At 44.0% G+C, this 16,760-nt stretch overlaps 1 protein-coding gene across 5 annotated transcripts in view; it reads left to right on the forward strand.

The window, feature by feature from the left end:
• The window catches only part of CRIM1 (cysteine rich transmembrane BMP regulator 1), a 192,885-nt gene that overhangs the window by 81,065 nt on the left and 95,060 nt on the right, over positions 1-16,760 (forward strand). For 4 of the 5 annotated variants that reach the window (XM_086700360.1, XM_086700356.1, XM_086700358.1 and 1 more), the window contains 2 exons: positions 5,981-6,223; positions 7,264-7,384. The exons of the other annotated variant lie outside the window; for it this stretch is intronic. In XM_086700360.1, the coding sequence (XP_086556486.1) occupies positions 5,981-6,223; positions 7,264-7,384 (364 nt within the window). The remainder of the gene's footprint in view (positions 1-5,980; positions 6,224-7,263; positions 7,385-16,760) is intronic. 5 annotated transcript variants of the gene reach the window in all.

A 16,760-nucleotide genomic window follows, 5' to 3' on the forward strand; every position in this document is an offset into this window, starting at 1 on the left:
TTCTTTATACCTGGCTAATTTATATTCTGGGATGCAAACTAACTTTATTAGGTGATGACAACAAGGTAGTATGGCGCTTCCAACAAACTGCCAAGAGAAGGGCCTATGTAGATTCCCTCACTGTTAGATCCTAAATTCAGAGTAAAAGAAGGTGCTGGGAAAGTACAGCTGGTGTTTCCGAACAAGCCGAAATATGAAATATTTCTGGGACTGTATCAACAAGCCTAATTTTTTCCCCTCAGGGTTATGATTGTGTGGAGCGAGTCTTCACCGCAAAGCTTGCCAAAAAAGGTTATGATAAAATCGTGGAATGTGAATGAAGAGAATTCACAGTGTAACTTTAAAGGAGTCAGTCTCTAAATTTAAAAATGTAGGGATGACGTGGCTTACGTTTGTAATAGAAGTTTTCGGAACAAAATAATACTGGATAAAAAAACAAACCAAACCAAAACCTCTACCTTTTATCATGTGATGTCTGTAGAGCAAATGAGTTTGGGAGGCTGGCCAGCCAGAAAGTGTTGAGGACAGTACCAACGACCCTGCGCCTCTTTCTTTATCTTTGCCAATTAATTTTGCATTCTGAGTGTGAGTGAAACCGTAGCCATTGACAAAATATACAAATACCAGAAAAGCCAATGAGGAAAGTTCAAGTTCCTTTTGCTTTTGGTATTGTGGACCAGTGAGAAGATCGTCGGCTTTGGAAGCTGTGCCACTTGCTTTGTGACCTTAGCCAAGTTTCTTAACCTCTCTGTGCCTAGTTCCTCATCTACCAAGTAGAAAGGAAAATGTCCTCTTTTCCCAATGGAGGAGAAAAGGAGAGGCATGGTGCGTTATGCATAGAAGGTACCCCACTGATAAAGATTGCCTTCATTTCCCTAGCACAGTCGTGAGAACTGAATCCTTAATGAGAAACATTATATGTCAAAATATTTTTCCTGTAAGTCTTTATTGGTATTTTCTAACTGGGAGTTACACTAGTTTAGATTTCTTCTTCATAACTGAGGTATACTTTTCTTTTTGGAGGGTAGGCTTGCTCTTGCCTTAGCACCTTCATCCTTGCTGGTCCCTCCATCTGAGACATCCTGCCCTGCTGTTTGCGTGCCTTCTATCGTTCATTCAGGTCTCTGTCCAGGTGCCCTCACCCAGCGGGTACACCCACGTTGCTGATTCTACTTCAGGGCATTTATCGCCCCCCCCAGGCACCATGGTGTGTAGCTCTTTGTTTATTGTCTCACTCCAGAATTCTGAATCCAGGAGGGCAAGGACTTTGTTTTATTCCTTTTATGCTCTAAATTCTGTGCCCAGAACCCCCGGCACGTGGAAGTCATTCAGTAAATGTTTGTCGGATGAATCAGAGAAGGATTAGAGAAGATTTCTCCGACTTCACCTCACCTATACCACCTCAAGTGGCATAGCCTCCAAAACCAAATCTCCTCTCATGAGGAGATTTGCCTGCCAGGACGGCCAGGTGGCCCCTGTGATGGCTTCAGTGCTGCCACAGCTACTCTAGGACTTGAGATTATAAGGGAGGAGGGACTACCAGAGTGAGGTAGAAGTCCCAGAATCTTCCCCTCTTTGCTCCCTGCTCTACCTGCTAGATCCTGTGATATCAAGTCCAGTCCACACCTGGGGGTCTCTCAAAACATCTCTGTGGTTGGAACTCCCAAGGATTGTGTCTCATGACCGTGTGCTGCCTGTGTGCATTTGTGTTGTGTGTGAGAATCAGGATAGATTTCAGGCAAATGACCGAGCACCCAGCAGTGTTGATTTTGTAGTTAGTTACTGGTCTGAGTTTCAGTGGTCCATTTCATGATGCCTGTTTTCCGTTAACAAGTGTGCAGCATTTTAAGTGACCATCTCCAGAGATTTTGAAAGAGGAAGAAAGTTTTCGTGTCACATGTGTGGGACTCTGCAGAAAATCAGATATAGTGAGAATCTGGCAATATCATTTTCTCTTCTCTTTTTTCCCTTCCCATCTAGTAGTTTTCATTTCGGCTTTGGTTTTATTTAAATCTGTGTTTAAGTAGAAAACTCTCGAGTGTGATTGCTGCTTGTAGATCAGGATTGCACTTTCCCTGTTGATATAGGAACCTGGAGAAGATCTACAACTGGCCAGCATGTGGTCACACGGGTTAAAGTGACTTAGATTGAGACGCACTTTTCATTATTATTGTAAAATTGTTCTAATACTGGGTGACCCTGTCAATATTTTAAGGGCTAACCTCTTACAAGAAGATAATTAATATGATGAAAGAAGCTTATTTTCTCTCCATAACCTCCTCTGTTACAAGTGATTCTGTCACTTTAATCTTTCTGTATCTGGGGCAGTTTTTGTTCTTTTTTTTTTTTTTAAGATGCCAGTTGCAAAGTGTTGCCAAGGCAACCAGACTGAAACCTTGTTAATTAACTTAACTATTATATATAGATTTGTTAGACACTGTAGGGAAAGAGTCAGAAGAGGCTTCTTTTCAAATGGATGAAATTTAAAATTCAGAGGTAATATCAGAAAAACCTTCTAAATGAATGGGAAATACAGGTGTGGCTATAGTTTTCTCCTTATTTTTTTCATGGAAGAGAGATGGAATGGAGACGTAGATGAATAAATGAAATCTCTTAGAAGAATTAATTTAGAAATGGGTCGGAAAAGAAAGTATCAGAAAGACACTTCCTGATGCCATGGTAACCATGTTTGGGTACCCAGGTGATGACTGATTGGAGGAAGGTGCTAGTGAGTAAGGGTACTGGATAATCCATCAGTACCCTTAGAAAAACTAAGAATGTTAGCAATTACAAGATGAAAAGAAAGATACAAATCTTAGAAATCTAGATTCTTTAAAAGCATCATTTTACAACTTGCCAAGTCAGTGTCATAGGCTTGAATCTTATGCCTACTAGTCATGGAGTTAAGAACACAAGCTTAAAAAATTAAAGTAAAAAACTGATAGCAATACAAGAAGTTGCTGGTTCATAGTGGATGATTTTAATAGATCCTTCTTGGAAATTAGTTAAAAAATGTGAGCTAGAAGTGGTCTGAATGTCATAATTAAGCCTGATTGGATAGATTTGCAAGTTTACATCTAGTAAAGGGAAAATACATGTTTTTTTCAAATAGCCATGTATTTTAAAGATGACCTTAGGCCATATTTATACACATATTTGCCAACACTCACTCTCTCTCTTTCTCTCTCTCTCTCTCTCTCTCTCTCTCTCTCTGTCTCTCTCTGTCTCTCTCTGTCTCTGTCTCTCAAGAAATGAACAGAAGTAGAAAATAGTACCGAAGTAGTACAGCCTACATTCTCTGGCAAGAGAATGAAACAATACAGTTAATCTAAGAAAACAATGATGATTTTAAATCTGCTAATTGATTATATAATAAATTACAGGGAAAGCCAATGTGGTCATCTTGAGAAAAGTTGAAAAAGTACTTAATAAGATTTAAAAACCCTCATTTTTAACATTCCTAAATCCCTTTGGATAGTGATTCAAACAGTGTCTGTGATAACCTACATTTTGTATTACAAAGGCATTTGTATTACAAGGGCAGTTCTTTTTTTTTTTTTTTTTAAGTTTATTTATTTTGAGAGAGAGCAGGGGAGGGGCAGAGAGAAAGGAGAGAGAGAGAGAGAGAGAGAGAGAGAGAGAATCCCAAGCAGGCTCTGCACTGTCAATGCAGAACCTGACGTTGAGCTCAAACCCACAAACTGTGAGATCATGATCTGAACCAAAGTCAAGAGTTGGACGACTGAGCCACCCAGGCGCCCCACAAAGGCAGTTTCTAAGAAGTAAATAAATCTCTCAAGGCTTGAACTGCAAAGCACATAAGTAGGTGACAACATTGAGACTGTGAAGCATAAAGAGCAGAATAACCAGGAAGATCTAATATGTTGGGTTATAATGAAAGCGTGTTTTATTGAAGCATATATTTGGAAAGTCTGATTGTACATAACAAGTATTTCTCAGGAGGAGAATGGAATAGAATGTGACACAGAATAAGTTCATCGCAGCACATTAACAAGAGGAGGAATGAAGTGTTATTGCAGTTAAAGTCACAGAGCTCGTGGTATGATTGGACACAGTGTGTTTGTGTTTGCCTGAGAAGTCATCCACGGGACGTACTTAACCAACTCCATCTCCATCAATCCCCATGCTGTCAAGATTCACTTTCTCCTCCCCAGCTTAATCATTTGTTTTGTCCACACTGATGGGTATCCAAGACTGGAGTTCCTCTTGTGTTCTCTTCTCCGGGCAGTTGCTTGGGGTTACCATAGGAAAATAGGATATATGCATTCTCCATCAGCCTACTGCAGCCACGCTGGCCTCCCCACCCCTCCTGGGACATGCAGGATGGTATTAGCTGTTCCTGCCACTGGAATGCTCTTCTCCTAGATATCTCCATGGCCCGCTCTCTCCCTCCTTTAAGTCTTGGTTCAAACATTGGTTTCTCAGTGATGCCTGTTCTGACCAGATTGTAACCGCCGCGCCCGCCCCCCCCCCCCCATCACTCTGATTCCCCCTTGCTCTGTTCCATTTTTTTCTCCATAGCACTTAGCACCCTCCACTACGACACACTTTGCTTATTTATGATGTTTAGTGTTTATTTTTTGTCACCCTCTGCTGTGCTGTAAACTATATGAGGGCAGGAATCTATGCCTGTTCTCCTTACAGCACAGCTCAAGCTGCTAGAACAGCAGGTGCTCTGTAAATATTTTTTAATGAATTTACTACACCTGTGAGTAGGAAGGCTCTTTCATCGGGCGTTTTGATTAAACAGGAAGTAGACAAGGAAGATGGTCAGTGAAATGAAAGATACAGCCATCAAGGTAGGAGTGACCTGAGGAGCACTTGGTTTTGGAAATAGAGCTACTTGTGTAACACGAAGAGATGAACGACCTGGAAGTGAGGACACCTGGATTCTTGTTTTACTTTTACCGCTGACCACACGTGCATCAGTTGAACTTAATTTTTAGTTGAGAAGACTAAACTAGGTGACCTGGATCTGACCGTGCTTTGTGATTCTGGATGGGTTTTACTGTAGAAAACACGGAGCTAATGATAACGTACCCCAATACCACATGGCGTCATTTTCACCCAACATTTTCTGAATTCCATCCCCCCTTCCCCCCCTCGCCCAAGAGATCACAGGGCTATGATGACATGCCTTGGGTTTGTTTCAGCCTTTTCCTGAAGGACATAATGTTGGTGTAGGTTTCTTAAAAGTTTAAACCCAGAGACTCAGCTGTGGACTGGGGCTCCAGAAGCTAGGGCTTTGTTCGATTTAGTTTTCTTTTCTTTTAAAATGGAGGCGCAGCAGTGGTCAGTACATAATGCCTGAGGAAGGAGAGAGGGGCATTTGATCTCTGCTAGAGATAGACACGCCGGATGGTGTTTAGGGAAATTACATGGCAATTTAGCTCCTTCTCCATCTTGTGAAGCTTCCATGTCATAGAATCCTATGGTCTTAAATAAGTTCATCTCTTCAAAATTCAGGGCTCAGAGAGAGAGTTCTTTCGTGTTGATAATTACATACCTTTGTGTCCAGTCCCTGAAGTAGCCAGGATTTGTTTGTGGGTCTATTTTGGGGTTTTAAACATATGCTGTTTTTGAAGAGCAGGCCTTAAAACTCCTTTTAAGTTCAAAGGTCTTTCGGTCAGTAAGTGATGAAGTCCTCTTCCCAGATCGTGCACCCCACGTAAGCACCTTCCCGTGCCACTCTTGATTTTGGTTGGCACATGGAACATGGATTTTTCAGCACAAGTGAGCGGGGAGGTAGAGAAGGCCACCGTGCTCCCCCCGCCGTGTCATGAGCAGATCTCAGGGGAGATTTTCATGGCCGGCTGAGCGGAGTGTGACAGTTTCACTGGTTTCTTTCTCTCCCCTCCTCTTCGGTCCATGAATAGATCCTCAGGACTGCCCCTGAGTCTGACAACAGCGCCCCACACTGCCCCCCGGGCACGTGCTAAATTCTTTCTCTCCCATTTAGAAGAGAAGCCAGATTGCTCCAAGGCCCGCTGTGAAGTCCAGTTCTCTCCACGTTGTCCTGAAGATTCCGTTCTGATCGAGGGCTATGCTCCCCCCGGGGAGTGCTGCCCCTTACCCAGCCGCTGCGTGTGCGACCCTGCGGGCTGTCTGCGCAAAGTCTGCCAGCCGGGATACCTGAACATACTAGTGTCCAAGGCCTCAGGGAAGCCGGGAGAGTGTTGTGACCTGTATGAGTGCAAACCAGGTACGCGCGGGCGTCGCATCAGCGGCCTCGCTTCTCTGCAGCCCAGGGTCACAGGCCCCTCTGCTGCCACCGCTGCCGGCCTCCCAGGGAAGATGGGCTTTGTTGCCGGCACCCTGCATGCCTGCCACTCTCACTGCTGACCTCCTAGTCAGAGGGGCAGGGTGACAACTCGCTGGTGCACACGCACCTGCCGATAGGGACCATCTTTTTTCTTCTCTCTTTTCCTTCAAAGTCTGCTTGACGCGGGAAGTGGGGTGAGAATTTATGATGCTGTAGCTCTGTGCTCCGTTCCCCCAGAGAAGAAGGTCAGAGCCTTCCTTGGTAGACCTATCGCTTTATCACCTTTAAAAACAGCCATCATATGTAAACAGAAAGATGCATATGTAAATATGCATCCAACCACCAGATGCGTTAGAATGAAAATCTCAGCCGTAGTCTTTCTCCTTGCCGGTTCCCTGCCATCCGTCTGCTGGCTTTAGAGCATGTGCTAGGTCTCAGACTGTTTGCTCACCTTCTTTGCTGCATTTGATTTGTTGTCCTGTCCCAGCTACTTATTGCTTCGCAGTATTTCTAACATCCTTGTTCTTGTACATTTCTAATACACTCTGTGAACAGGTCTAAACTATAGTGATTTCTTCTTTGCAAGTCTCTAACCATTGGTCAGACTTTTTTTTTTTTTTTTTTTTGGTCTTAACTGCTGGATAAAAGCCTCAAGCAAAACAATCCCTTGTCCATCTCTTGCAGTGTTGTGCCAGAAACGCGTCTGGCTGACCCTCACCATCCACATAACCAGCGCTGGCTTCCCTCTCTCTCTGTGTCTTCATCCTAACTCTTAGAGGTCTTATCCCCTGCTTTCCTGGTGCAGATACGGGCCCTACTGCCACTCTCTAACGTGGACCGAAATGAAAATGTCAGTGCGACGAGAGGGTTCTGGGGAACAAGGAAACCGCACACATTTGTGAAGAGCCAGTGTTTCGTTTCGGGGACTCCCAGTGCAAGTAAACGTAACAGTAAATGGTGCCTCTGTTTGCCCCTTCCAGTTTTCAGCGTGGACTGCAGCACCGTGGAGTGCCCCTCCGTGCAGCAGGCCGTGTGCCCTCTGGACAGCTACGAAACTCAAGTCAGACTCACGGCGGACGGTTGCTGCACCCTGCCGACAAGGTTGGTCCGTCATCAGTTTGTCAGCTCTTCTCCTCTGTCTCGTGTGTTAGCATCACTGAAGGCACAGTTTCAGGCACGCACTCTGCTCTCCCCAGGTTATCAGGGAAACCTAACACGCTCCTGTTTCTGAGGAGAAATCCTGACTATTCCTGTGACTTGGTATTTACACGTCTCATTCCTTGGGTCAAAGCCAGATGTCATCAGGTCAAGTCACTAACCCTTACAGGTTCTTCCCTTCCGGGTGCCTGTGCACTTTGGCAGGTTGGGAACTGCATGGGCATATGGGTCCCTCAGCATGCAGCCAGGGAGGCAGTGGGGTGTTGATCAGAGCGGGCACGTCACTTGACCCTCCGCAGTGAGTCTTCCGGTTCTTAACCGTTGTGTCCAATGGGATGAAACACAGCAGGCCTCGTGGAGCTGCTCCCACGGAATCCTTTACATTTGCCATCACGCATCGACCCGGACCTGCTAATTGCTGAGGCAGAGAGGAGTCTAAATTCTGCTGATGCTTTTCTGGAGGAACAAGCCAGCCCTCTTTGCCTTGATGGGGAAAAAAATTCCTGTCATTTTAGTCATAGTAGCAGGACATCCACTCAGCCCTCCAGGACCAGGCTCACTCCAGAACTTGAGGGTCTCCAGGTCGGGTCCTAGACAGTCTTCAGAGAACCACCGTGGAGCCGGCCCTTCGTACCTGACTTTGGGGGAGACCGTGCTCGGAAACATGGGGTTTCTGTTCCGTTTCCCCTGCTGAGACGCCCTCCCCTCTTCCCTGCCATGACCTCTCCTCCATCTTTCCCAGGCCACTAAGGCATCATTTTGACCAAGTCAACTCGTTTCTTTCTCCTGTGCTCTGCATTTAATATCCACAGTTGAAATGGGGCCTTCCTTAGCTCCCTTTCTAAACTGTCCATCTGCCCTGTCCAGTGCCAGCACTTCCCATGTGTGTCTGTTGAGGAGTTGTTTTGATTTTCTAAATGGCCCTGTCAACATAATATATATGGTCTGTAGGTAAGTGCCAGTGATTTGTAGTCCATAATTGGAGTAGACATCCAGAGTGTGTTCTGATAATTTCTTTTCTTCTCTTAAAATGACATTAGTTTTTCCCTAACCTTTGCCCTGTCAGAAGCTCTAGGAACCTCTCAGACACATGTTACACCCCTTATTGTATCCATTGTACGGTATCATAAAGCAGATAACAACAATTCACGTACTCACAGTGTGTAGCCCCCTCTTAGGACATTACAGTGTGATAATGTATGTGAAGATACTTGGAAAGGGGTAAAACATTGTGCAAACGTGAGGTTTTCCCAATCCGTAATGGAGGAACAGGGAGCGTCATTAACGGTAACAGATGTCCCTTCAAGGTCTTCACGAAAAGGAAGGTGGCACATTATATTAGAGAACCTAATTAATCAAAACTAAGCCAGTTGTTAATTAACAAGTCCTTCAGTGAAGAAGAGGGACAATTCTCAAGTCACTGTTATAAACGTAACATGGCACCATGTGCACGTAGGAGGCACAGTAGGCGAATTTTCAGCCCCTCCAGGGGGTTGAAGTGGGTAAAAGACATACTTAATCTCAGTTTAAGGGAAAAATTTTCTCACAACTAATGACGTACAGTGATGAATTGGGCTGCTTCCTCAGCTCCCTAGAGCTGAAGATTTCTTTCCGTCTGGATGGCCACCTGCCAGGAATGCTTAGAAGAAATGTTACACTGGAAAGGAGGTTCAGCTAGATGTCTTCTGTTTTATCTCCAAGCTTCTGTGAGTCTTACAAACATAAACCTTAGGATGCTTATTATTGTGTTGATGTAAATTTGACTTTGGCATCCAGGGCTCAAGAATGGTCAATCAGTTAAAGTTAAAGGTGCCTCTAACAAAGAAATTGAAAACAGAGACGGAAGTCATTCAAAATCCCACTGTAAATTATTTGCAGGGGAGGGATAAGTTCTCACAGCCCTTTAGTTTCTGTATTTGAGATGGTCGTTGACCCATGGTACTCCCCGCCCCTTGTCCGTGTACATCCTGTGTTCCCGCCTGGATGAGACCCCTCTCCTCACGTGCCCGTGCCCAGCTGATGCTCACGCCAGTGCCGACAGCTGGCTTCCCTGAGCACCTTCCCCTCCTACAGTTTCTGCTCCCCTTTCAGGACTGCATTTCCTTCTCTTTGAAGTGTTTGAAGTCTTCAGCCCTGAAGATGACTTAGGTGCCCTCCTCTGCTCACTTGTAATTTAATTCCCATGTGTCTCTTGAAGCACTTTTTATGATACATTGATATCATTGATTTTTTTTTTCTTTTGGTCAGTATTCCCTTCTCTGTGTGATTCTCAAGGGAATATTTTATAGCCTCTAGTACTAGAATAGGAATTGTGATGTGTCAACCTACGTTTGTTGATGGGTGAATGAATGAACGAATGAATGAGCAGGCCCACGCTAAGCCATGTTGATTTCTTTCTTGAAGAAGAAAGCATGAGTATTTTTAGTTTCCTGTTACCCTCCCACTGTTGGGTGGTAAATACTACTCCCCGGCTCACTTTAAAAACCTTGCACTTTTCCCCAAGCCCCTTCTTTATGGCCCACTTCTCCATACTGCAGAAATTCTGCATTCCAAGCACCAAGGTCACCTCTCAAAAGCCTTTATCTCTCCCTTCCACCTTTTCTAATATTGTTCACACTGCAGGACTCCAATTAAATTGCACTTTATCCAAAAGGTCTTCATGCTTCAACCAACACCCATCCTGCGCCCTGGGAGCTCCTAACGTGTTCTTTTCTGTGTTGCCAACTAATCGCATTATTTCCCTGCATTGTTATTTCACTGCTACACGCATAGTCTTGTCTCACCAACTAAAGGACGTTTCTAGAGGTCAGGAATTGTGTCTTCTTTCTTTTCCTCTGTATATGCATTCATACTGAATGAATCGGTAAATGCAGAATGCACTCAGACCGTGGTTAAAACCTAGTTTAGCATATTAAGTGGGTTCCCGCTTACTAAGGAGGATGATAGGTCCTACTTTGGCAAGAGAATAAAAAGCCGAACAATCATGTGAAAATGGAAATAAAAAGAAGAGAGCCTACCATGAGTCATAGCAGGAGTATTTCAAGAGAAAAAAAACTACATGACTGTATTCTTTTGTGTGATTTATGTTTTTAAGAGTATGATGTTGAGATACACAGAAGACCATTTTAGAATACATAAAATTAGGTTGTAACTATTTGGTCTTTACCGCTTATTTATAAAGAGCATTATTAAGAACTTAGAGCCATTTTGGATCAAAACCAGCGATGTGGAGATTTCAGGGGGAAAGCCCTTTACAATTAGGGTGAAGGTATCAGAAATGTGGGCAGTAGAGATTTACCTTAATGACCCCTCTTTTGTAAAGGTGTCTTGGACTTTAAGCAACGAGGAGAGGAGCTTGTGGACTTTGTCCCTCTTGCCTTAAACAACAAATTCCTCTCTCCGTTTTTCTCATCCAAATGGAACTCCCATTCCCAGTGACACTCTGACCCATTCCAGCCCCTCACCGCCCTATTTCGGTGTGAGTCCTTGTGCAATTTGTGACTTTTTGTTTGATTTTTTTTCAGCTATTCATCTGTTTGTCAAGCATAACTTGAGCTCTTACAAGTGACAGACTCTACCCTTTAGATAGTCTCTTCATGCGTGGATATCTCTTTTCTGTTCCTGATGAGTGCTGGTTTTCCCACCTTACCCCTGCCCTTTCTACAGACAGGTCCTTCCTTCTTTACTTGATGCATCTTTGCTTTTTCTTAATGGCCCATCCTTCGTTTCCACCCTCTTTGGCTGTCTTTTCCTGAACTTCATCCCATTCTGACGTCATTCTTGCTTGCAATACAGTGAACTCTTAACCATTTTTAATTCTTCTTTCCTCGGCTAGGTTTTAGGTTTCCAAGCACCCTGCCAATTTTTTTTCTCACCTTTTCTCTTCTCTTGGCCCTGGAATGTGATGTGAGCTCATCACACCTTTCAGGAGACGGTGAAAGGAAGGAGGGTTAGTGGCCACGGGCCTAAACACTGGATGATGGCAGAAAGGAAAAACAGCCCTGTCCACAGGGCTTATGACACCTGTGGTTCTTGGAAGGCCCTGCGTGTGCATGTGTGCGTGCAAATGCCTGCCCACAAAAGGAGTCTTGTAGCAGAGGAGGTTACGTCTGATACATTGATCCAGATGATACCTTTATGGGGAAGGACTAAGTATTGAAGTAGCGTGAAGGTGGCGATTCCAAGGACAGCTTAACTGTGTAATGTGCCTTACTGTTTACAAAGCGTTTACATTTCTGTTGTTCTCATTTTATCATTCTGATTCCATGAGGAATTTATAGACAAGAAAACAGAGGCAGAGAGAACAAGTGAGCTGTGCATAGTCATGTGTTCTTTGGTACAAGGATGAGAGCGGGTCCGAGTCTTCAACCCAGCTTCTCTGATCCCAAAGCCTTGTCCTCTCCACTGCAGTTTTTTGATAACTGTGTTTTGCTGTTGTTTTTAAAGTCCAGGAAATAATATCAGTGATTATGAATTTATATTTCACCAACGTATGTACGTATTTCAGCATTGTACATATTCACACAATGTGCATATGTTTCATTACTCGTTGTCGCACAACAAGCCACCCCCAATAGTAGTAGCTTAAAACAACAGAGATCTGTTATTCCTCATGCCTCCGTGTGTTAACAAGGTGGTTCTCCCACAGTCTGCTACCTTTCTGCTGCTCTCTCCTCCTCCTCCTCCTCCTGTCAGTGGGCAGTTGACCCAGGAGGAGACCCATGATGTAGGAGCCACTGGGCACCACCTTAGCGTGGGTATCATTTAGCTGACCATCATTTTGAACTTCCCTCCTTAAAGTTGTGACTACCTGGTTAAAACTTGGTTTAGCAGAGAATGCCATTTTTGGATGCCACGAGATCTGCCTGGTGAAAACCAGGTCAATTTTAAAAACAAACACAAAGAAAACCTTTCAGAGATGTTGCACAGAAATTCTTCTCTGTAACGGTTGATTATAGAATGGTTGGCTGAGAGACATGGACCCACCAGCTGTAGCTAAAGGGTCGATCCAGCCTGGGATGTAGGTCTGTGCGTCCCGTGTTGTCCTGTGTCCGCCAGTCCAGACCTCCACGTGGTTGTGCTATTTCTCACGAAGATGGCTCCTGGATCACAAGTTTTTTTTTTTTTCTCTACACTCCACTCTGCTATATCCAGCGAATGTGCCTAATTTTACAGAGACTTCCCTTTGCCTCTGTATTTTTTCATATCTTTTTAGATACAGGCTTTAAGACAGTCATTAACTAGTTAAAAATCTAGACCACAATATCCTCCACCTTATTTTCTTTCATTGTAAGTCAAATGAGTTTTTCATTGCCCTTATGCCTTTTGACTTGTTGCTTAACTGCTTTCATAGTTTTATTAAGAAGATGAATGAATGTAATATGTTATTGACAGTCACCCATTCAAAATTTATTTTAATGAGATTTGTCCCAAACTTTTTGTTCTGAAGCCATACTGCCTATAAATATGCATTCCTTAAAAGTTGAGAAGAATCCAATCTGGGTATTTTGAGGTGGAAATCAATGAAGTCATTGTTTATGATGTTCAGGCTTAAAATAGGGTTTTTCCTCGGTTGTACACAGTACAGCCAGCCAGGTTCCCAAGCTCCCTCCTGGCTCCAGCCTCTCTCTGACTAACAGGTCTGATTCTCTGCCAGAACCTATATCCAGAACATTTATATCTCTTGCTTTCCGAGACCCTGAAAAACCTGTTTTATTTTTAAATCCAGATTTAGAAGCACTTTTCACTTTTTTTTTCCTTAATCCAAAATAATGTAAAATTTTTAGATGGTCTGTTAGCTCCAGTGTTGACTAATATGTGACTTTGTTTTTCACCAAGAAGTTTCATAGACTCTCCGGAGCACATTACCTTCTAAGTACAGTTCCACTGGAAACGTAGACAAACAGGAATCCTGGTGCTCCTGTTCAGGCAGCAGGTTGTACGGCCCCCCTGGTTTGGAGATGGAGGGACGTGGGGAGCCGGGGAGGGTCTTGCCTGGTGGGTGTCAGAGCCAGATTGTGTGAGCACAGACCACTAGGCTTACTGTCCCCTGTGGCCCTGAGCTCACTCCCCACCTGGCCCTCCCTGGTTCCACCACTCAGGAGACCTAACACGCCATGTCCTACGCTTCCCTTTGTTATAGTCAATTTGTTAATAATAATAATGATAATAACTTGTTAATAGTCAGTGAGCAAATGTGTGCACATGAGTAAACTCTGTCCAGCAGCTGAGGAATACTCCTCCACGCGTGACCTGGTGTCATGCAGAGACAGCACACAGCCAAAGATCGAGTGCTAGAATGCTGGCCCACTTCAGCAGGAATTCGGACAAGGCTGTCACATCCTCTGGGTCTGTTTTCTTTTCTGAGAGAGAAGAAGGGGAAGAGGGATTTGATGATCTCAGCAGTAACTTCTACCTTTAAAGTTTTTGATTTTCCCAAACCTTTTAGAGGGGGGAAGAACCCAAGCTGTTGGTGATAGACTCCTAGGAGAGAAAGAAGGAACATTTTAGAAAATTCCAGCGCTTAGAAGATAATAGGATAGAGATATATATATGATGATGGCGGGGGTGGGGGGAGTCCAAACAAAGTTATAAATGAATTGTTTATTTTTTTTTCATTTTCTTTAAAACAAAACAAAAAACTGGAGTGCTTGGGTGGCTCAGTCGTTTCAGCGCCCTACTTCAGCTCAGGTCATGATCTCCCGGTCCATGAGTTCGAGCCCCACGTCGGGCTCTGTGCTGACAGCTCGGAGCCTGGAGCCTGCTTCGGATTCTGTGTCTCCCTCTCTCTCTGCCCCTCCTCCACTCGTGTGCGCTCTCGTGCGCGCACACTCTCTCTCTCTCTCAAAAATAATAAATACTAAAAAATGTTTTTAAAAACTTAGGAAAGGCAACATAAAAAAAAAGAAACTTATAAGACTAATGATTTAAATCTGGGTATCAGACTTGTTGAATTGTGAAAGCTGGGTGATATTCCGGTAACGTAGATTACCTATTGGTCCATGGCTAATGGAATATTGCTACTTGTATTTTTTGTTTTTTAACAACCGTAAATAGTCCCTCATGTAGCAGATTGGAGAATATCTGGCCAAAGCTGAATCTTAAGGAAAGAGTTTAGTCTCTTAAGTCACTTTCTAGCAGCATGTGGACATCTCTGCCTGTCAGCCTGCCTTGTTGGGTTTGGGGTTGGGGGGGAGGATGTGTGGTTTGTGCCGCACACCCAGCGGCGTGAACCACACCCTGTCTCCGGCTGCTCCCTGGCTCCTGGACCCACAATTTCACTTGTTTCTCCCCAGCTATTGCTGCCTCACTTTCCCTGAGGTGTTGTCTTTGTCCTCCTTGCCACTCTTTATTCAGCTCCTGGGCTGTTCTGTTTTACTCTAACTTGGATATGCATGCAGACACATATACACCCAGCATTGTATTTGTGGAAGCATGGTCTTCTCTATCCCCGACTTTATGAGCGAACCATTACTCTTCACAACTCTTTAAATAGGAAACGATCTACTGAATTAAGTTCCCTTTTCTTTGTTTGATCCTCAGTTTTATTTCTCTCTTATGAGACCTTGACCTCAGAAGACAATTTCCCACACATGCTCTGTCATATCATAACAGCTTGAAACACTGCAGTTCCAGGAGGGGAAGTAAGATACAAGGAAGGATGCCAACCCCACTGCATCTGAAGGATATGTCAGATACACAGCCCGTGACCAGAACAAAATTCATGAATTTTTTCTTTACTTTTCACCGCAGCATCTGGGTGTTTGTATTCAGCTGCTTCAGGTGGAGAATCTAGGCTGCTTAGTCCCCCTTCCTCAATCCTGGTTTTTTTGTGTTCTCAAGAAAGTCCGTCTTGCCCGTGCTACCTTGTATTATGGTAGGAGAATCATAGCCGACTGCTCTTTCGCTGTTTCTTCTGAAGAGACGTAGATCTTGAGAGAAGGAGCTTTCTTTTTCTGATACTGACCCCACCAGATGAGTCCATCAGAATGGTATTTTGGCAGGTTGTCCCTTCCCTTCAGAAGCACTTGAGTTAAATAAAAATTAACCGCAAAGACGCAGTGAGTAAAAAGGTCTCGCTTTGAAAATGTCAGTGAGATGTCAAAGACCCATTGAGGGCCTCATGGAAGGTAGAGGACACTGGGCTTGGTTTGGTGTGGGGCACGGTGATGAATAAGATATGGCCCAGGTGAAGGAACTCAACACCTTACAAATATCAGCTCTGGCAGTTTCGAGGACGTTCCAGACTTCGGGAAGGTAGTCAGAAGGGAACACATAGAGAGTGATCTGCCTTCAAGAAAAGAATCAAGGGCGGCTGGGTGGCTCAGTTGTTTAAGTGTCTGACTCTTGCTTTCGGCTCAGGTCATGATCTCACAGTTTGTGAGTTCAAGCCCCATGTTGGGCTTGTTGCTGAGCACAGAGCCTGCTTGGTATTCTCTCCCTCTCTCTGCCTTTGCTCCACTTGCACTCTCTCTCCCTCTCAAATAAACATTAAAAAAAAAAAAATATGTGTGTATATATATATATATATATATATATATATATATATGAATCGACTAATAAACTGTTTCTACCAAATAATAGAAACTGAATTTAAGAAAAAGCTGTAACATAATTTGCCAGCTTTAAATCTGAACTCAGAAGTCAGGGACTTCAAAAAGCACACACATACAGAAAAACTGATTGTGATTTTTCATAGCTCTCCCCATTTGCCTGCAGTTTTAAGTCTTGCGATCATACAGCTCCCCTCTCCCTGGGAACTCAGTGGATTTTCTTATTCCTCTGTCCACTTTTTAGTAATAGGTTTGGAGTATCAGGAGTCTTCTGCTCCAGTACTTACACTTGGGCTGTTGAACTCTCTAGAGCTCTTCAGCCAATTCCAGAGCCTCAGTCTCTCGTTCTGCTGGTCGAAGTCTTGAGGGGTGAGGTGGGGGATGAGGGGCGGGAGGATTAGACAAGGCCAGGAGCACAGAGGGCAAGACTCTCAACACAGGACATGTTAGCCCAGCCAGACTCCTATGTCAAGGTCAGAAACTTCCTGAGGGTGGCCTGGAACTGACAGATTCCTTCTCAAGGCTCAGGGAGCTCTCCTTATTTCTTCTCTGAGGCCACGTTAAGTTCTTTAGATGATCAAATAGTATTTATTGCAGCTGCATGTGCTTTTAACATGGTGTTAGGTAATTAAATTGCTTGTATCACACCTACTCAAGCTAGCCAGTGGAAATTGCCCCCACATAGGCATTTTCAAAAGGACTTCATCAAATTAAGAGCGTTGTAATTAATTATCATATCCATCTGTTCCCAAGACATTGTCTCAAAG

The sequence above is a fragment of the Puma concolor genome, chromosome A3 (assembly GCF_028749965.1).
Source record: "Puma concolor isolate L17-30 chromosome A3, mPumCon1.1.hap2, whole genome shotgun sequence".
NCBI classification, from domain to species: domain Eukaryota; kingdom Metazoa; phylum Chordata; class Mammalia; order Carnivora; family Felidae; genus Puma; species Puma concolor.